Source organism: Contarinia nasturtii, unplaced genomic scaffold (assembly GCF_009176525.2).
Source record: "Contarinia nasturtii isolate CC-2019 unplaced genomic scaffold, AAFC_CNas_1.1 Cnas_scaffold_4195, whole genome shotgun sequence".
Lineage (NCBI taxonomy): Eukaryota > Metazoa > Arthropoda > Insecta > Diptera > Cecidomyiidae > Contarinia > Contarinia nasturtii.
The window spans coordinates 6,532-12,383 of NW_022201490.1; the positions used below are offsets into that span (position 1 = coordinate 6,532).

At 34.9% G+C, this 5,852-nt stretch overlaps 1 protein-coding gene across 1 annotated transcript; it reads right to left on the reverse strand.

Annotated features, from left to right (window-relative positions):
* Positions 1 to 295: 295 nt before the first annotated feature.
* On the reverse strand, positions 296 to 2,065 carry LOC116350499 (high mobility group B protein 13). The gene is made up of 3 exons (XM_031782291.1): positions 1,755 to 2,065; positions 1,415 to 1,685; positions 296 to 1,357 (listed from the first exon to the last, which is right to left on the reverse strand). The coding sequence occupies exons 1-3, from the start codon at positions 1,943 to 1,945 to the stop codon at positions 1,055 to 1,057; spliced, it is 765 nt and encodes a 254-aa protein (XP_031638151.1). The 5' UTR covers positions 1,946 to 2,065; the 3' UTR covers positions 296 to 1,054.
* Positions 2,066 to 5,852: the final 3,787 nt, after the last annotated feature.

Below are 5,852 nucleotides of genomic sequence, written 5' to 3' on the forward strand. Positions count from 1 at the left end.
AAAAAGTGGAAATTGCCCAAAAAAGAATTATTATCGAAATTTCGAAAAGGCTTTCCATAAAAACAACCGTAATCATAAAAATTCTTCGACACAGATTTAGTGACCAATTTGTGATTCCCAAAAATGTCATCATTTGAATTTGTGACACACTCTTTGGGACAGAAATGTCAATTTTTCGATTTATAGGGCCTGATTTCGTTGAAATCTCAGCTAACTCTGATGCATTCGATGCCAATATTTAGTGTCGTCAGCTCACTATTCAAACTGTCAACTAATAATAACCAATACCAAAATATTTTCAAGTTATCCAGAGTTGATTTTATTATGACAGAGTCTCTCTTATATATATGAACAATATTTCGATGTATTGGGAACCTTTTTCTAGTAGTATGGCAATTTGCGTAATGGACTTACCGAACATGAGGTTATGTTTACAGATACACATACACAAGATTAAAAGAAAATTTTATATGATTTTTACATTAATATTGATGTTGATTCATATGCAAATATTCTAATATTATTAAAAAAAAAAAAATTTAATTAGGGTTTGGCGCACAGATAAATATCACCTGAATTTCATTCTAATTCAACGATGTCAATTTCACCTCCAATTTGGGAAAAAGCGTTACATTATTCAACGTTAAAATGAATAAAAAAAACGTTACTAACTTGTTTGTTGGGTATCATTTCTGCAACCTTTATCTTTTATACTAACAAATGTGATGAAATATCAATTTGCGTAATGGACTTACCGACTATGAAGTTATGTTTTTATAAACGCATACATAAAATTAAAATAAAATGCTGATTCATGTGCAAATATTCTAATATTATTCAAAAACTTACTTAAACTACAACTAAATGAAAGGAGAAATGGTTAGCGAGGAAAAATGGGTTTTCAGTACAAAATGTTCAAAGACAAATTTACACATGCAATATTCATTGAATGCAGAGAGGAAAAAAACAGCTTAACCATAAAATTGATTCAAATATAATAGAATTTGATCAAATTTAGCAAATATTGTTTTGTAAAATTGCACTATTTTCAAAGCTACTTGCTATATATATTCAAATTTATCGACGAACTCGGAAGCAGAACATCTTTTTTGTATGACTGCATTTCAATGTTATATTTTTGTTTTGAACTCTCGTATTTATTTACGTATATTTGTTTGGTAGCTGAATCCATTGAACGCCATCTCTGTGCCAATTGTCGTGTCAACTCCTGTTTTGATAACTCTGGTTGACCGGGCAATAATTCGCTATTCAATTCATCCATTAGTAAGGAACGTTGCTCCTGACAAAATTGAAAGAACGGATTGGCTGGTCGCTTTGGTGCATTTGGATCCTTTTCCTGCAATTGGATATTTTGTTTTTTAAGTCAATTTTAATATACAAATAATATACTAACCGATTTTGATCGTTTTCTCTTGGATAATTTTCCATCAATAAGATTTGGTTTTATATCTGCATCGGCATGAATGATTGTGTTAGAAGCATTGCTCTTTTTCAAGCGTGGTTTTCGCACTTTGCCTGTTGGTGTTAGATTTGTGGGCATTTTGACTTTAGTTATTGGATCAGGTTGAGCCGTTCGCCATTCGTCACTATAAACATCCAAACGAGCTTTCAACAAATCAACGTCACATTTCTTACGCATTGTTATTCGCTTCACATAGTGTAACCTGTAAAATCCAAGAAGTAAAAATTTACGAACGGTCACAATTAAAATGCATAATTGACACAACAGTTACCTCCGAACCAATCGTTCATTATTCTGTGATAACGACTCACATTTTCGTTGTAATTTATTAATTGCTTCACGATATTTGACTATTTTATTTACTTCCTTAAAATCTAAACCATTTGGATGTTCGTTGTCAGAATAATAATCGGAAAGCATATTGAATCGATCCTGACGCCGATTCATTTGTGTCGCTTTCATTATTCCAAGTTGAAATATCTTCAGCGTTCGTAAATTATTAAATTCCAGTTTTGTACAGTTCAAATAAAATTTCGAAGTCACGATTGAAATATCACCAATTTCTTATTAATATTTCGTGATTTGACATTTATTGACATATCTTAAATTTTGACAGTTAACGTTGGTATTTTAAACACCAATACAAACGAATACAATTGAACAATTGAGGTTAGGTCAAGTTTCTCATTTATTTTTTGCACCAGATTGATTTAAAACAACAACAAGTGAGTCAATTTTTTTTAAATAAAAAATATTTCAACTGTTTTCCTCCAATGATAAGTACCTGGAATTTTTTCGTCATACTTATTTAAATAAAATATGAATATTCTACCTAGAGTTGATCAGAAGAAAAGAATGGAAAAAATGGAAATTAATCAATGCGTAATGGATCGGAATGGAAAATGAAATTGGAATGCATAATGGATCGGAATGGAAAAAAAGTATATACTTTATAGTTAAGTAAAGTAAATACTTATAGTTTAAGAGCAGAATCATTGAACACAACAGCAATATTGCTTAAATTTAAGATTCCATTGTAAAAAAATTTTTTGTAGTAGTGTTGAGATCGTTGATCACTGTGAAAAGAGAAAAAAAATATGCTTACTATTTCTAGTCCTTGTTAGCATCGTCCACTACTACGTCTTGGTATCATTGTTTGAAACAATGAGATTCCCAATATCAGAATGTTCGCGTGGACGTCCGTGCTTATATTTCTGATTGTTGATTTTAATTGTTGTAATAATAATGGAGTTGATGCCTGAATGGTCAAAAACAATTTGGCATCAGCTGATGATTCAACATGTACAATGCTTTCTTAATCATATTTCTCACTGCATTTATGTCGTGATTGAATATAACTGATGTTTTCCGTTCCTTGGGTTTCAGCTTCTCGTATTTATTTATTTTTTCGTCTTGGTTGTGGATTTGGATTTGCTTCTGGAACCGGTCGATGGAACGTACATTCGGATTTTTTACATTTTGAATGTTTCTTTTTGTAAGTACGATGAATTCTGCCTATCCATTGAAACGGATCGTGAAAAACGCCATCTTCGACCGGTTGAGGCAAACTAGCAAACTGATTTTTTTGTAGAACAATGAAGAAAAGCAAAAATTGGAAGTATAAATTAAAACGTAAGGATTCGTATCTATCACACATGCAATTGTTTGGACAGTGAAAGCTGTTGTATCTTAAAGAGCGTCAAAAAATCTACTAAATTCGATCTGTCAAAGTGAAAACAATTCTGCACACACAAGTTTTTTTATTGCGATTAAAATGTCGAATTACGTTCCAACAAAACAGCATTTGCGGGAAGCAATGCTTTAGTACTTTAATCAAAAGAAAAATGCTGCTGAATGTCATCGTTTGTTGTCGGAAACGTATCCCAAATATTCAATTTCAGTAAGTGTATGTGAAAAATGGTTTAGAAGATTCAGAAGTGGTGATTTTGATACGGAAGACAAAGAGCGTCCAGGCCAGCCGAGAAAATTTGAAGATGAAGAATTGGAATTGTTACTCGATGAAGATCCCTGCCAAACGCAAGAAGAACTCGCTAAATCATTGGGGTTACTCAAGCAACCATTTCACAACGTTTAAAAGCATTAGGGTTCATCCAAAAATTTGGAAACTGGTTGCCGCACGATGTTGAAAGGCGTTTTACCATCTGTGAAATGCTGCTCGCAAGACAAAAAAGCAAGTCATTTTTGGATCGAATTGTTACGGGCGATGAAAAGTGGATCCACTACGATAACCCAAAGCGAAAAAATCATACGTTCGACGCGGCGTACCAGGACCATCGCAAGCAAAGGAACATATTCATGGTTTCAAGGTAATGCTCTGTGTTTGGTGGGATCAAAAGGGGATCGTGTATTATGAGCTGCTGGAACCGGGTGAAACAGTCACAGGAGATCGCTATCAACTACAACTGATGCTATTGAAGCGAGCATTGGACAAAGATCGGAAAGAATGGAGGGAAAAACACAACCTGTTAAGAGTAGTAATGTAGACCGGCCATGCAATTTGTTGTGCATTCAGCACGAACCGGTTCAAAGTGGCGCTGGCCACACTGACTGACAGCATTTGTGACATTTTATGTATGTAATCGAAATGTTCTGAATAAAGGTTTAGTCTTAAAGCAACAATCGAACAAGTCAGTCGTCTTCATTATAAACCAAATGGTCCTTCGAATCGAGCGGTATTGTGCGGAATCGAATAAAATTAATTTATGAGCAGAAATAAAAATTATTTGAGCGGAAGCAATTAAAAATCAATTGTTTTGAGCAGATTTTTGAGCGGATTTAGCGGAAAAGAGCAGAAATAAATATATTTTTTCCAAAAACGAGCAAATTAAGGGAAACGTTTTTTTTCTCTTTTCGACGGTGCAGAAAAATAGTTTTTTTTTATATCATTCGGCAGTTCGTAGCCATTTTGACAAATACAATTTGGTGTACAAAGGAGCGGACGAATATTTTCTATTGTCTTTTTGAGCAGTTTAGCGCAGTTTGGCGAAACATTTATCGAGAAAAGAGAATAAAAGGGCATATTTCGGACATTTTTTGGAATTATTTACACCGTCACGCATTATTTTGAGCGGAAAAATGGGCGACAGTCCGGAAGAAAACCGACGTCGAACACACGCCAATTCAATCAACCGTATCAAAGCATTTGTGCATTCGAATGAATTTGGCTCGGCAGGGTCGTTGACACTCGCACAAAAAAGGGAATTCTTGGAAAAGGCGTTCGCCGATTTTTCCGAGGAACATTTGCGGTTCTTGCAGTGGCTACCACGAGAGCGGTTCCAGGAACAAGATGAATTGTTCTCCACAGTCGAAAGGTTATATCAAGACCTTATAGTAAAAATTCGAATGCAATTCGCGGAAATGGAAGCAAAAGAGCTGACAAAAAGATTGGAAGAAAGAAAGAGAAAGGGTGACTCGACGACGGATGATAGCGAAAGAGAGAGTGAGAACGAGCGGAAAAAGCGGTCAAATTGGCGATTGAAATCGAAAATTAATTGTACCGATACACAACCTCACTTTTCGCATCAAAAACGCGAAAGTGAAACACAACCTCACTCTCCTCGAAAAACGCATGGACATTCGACACAACCTCTATTTTCGGGAAAAGCACATGGGCAGTCATATGGGCGAACACAACCTCACTTTTCGGTGAAAGCACATGTTCGGCCAACACAACCTCAATTTTCAAGTCGTGACGTTCGTGAGCGGTTGTCACAAAAACTCAACAATGTACGTGAACGTGGTGAATGGCGCAGCTATGGTGATTTGCGTGAGCAGTTGAACGGCGGTCGCAAATCAAATCCTTCGATCATTTGTAACGGATGTGATAAAAAAGGGCATCCAATATCCAAATGCCAAGAATTTTTGGACATGAACGTACCAGAGCGGCGTGAGCACGTGAAAAATCGAAATTTATGCGTGAATTGTCTACAAAGAAAGCCGTCAAATGGTATTCACCGATGCAAAGCTGGTTCGTGTCATCGATGTGGAGATCCACAACAGTTTACTGTGTGAGGTTTCATTAAGCATTCAATAATGCTCAACATTCTATATTCGAAAGTAATCGAGTGCGGACGCATTTAGCTAGCGACATTTATTATGTTTAATTTTTTTTCCATTTCAACGATTGAATTCACGTTGAATACTTTAAAGTGATTTTTATCTCGAATTTGTTTTTTTTTATAATTTTCATCTTATTATAAGTGCGTTGAATAATATGTTGAATATTTTGTAATAAGAGTGCTGGACTTTGAACGAGCATAAATTTCGTCAATATTTTGAAACATTTGTGCAGAATTCTCCGGAAATATTATTTTAAGCGGATTTCTTCGGAAATATTATTTTGGACAGA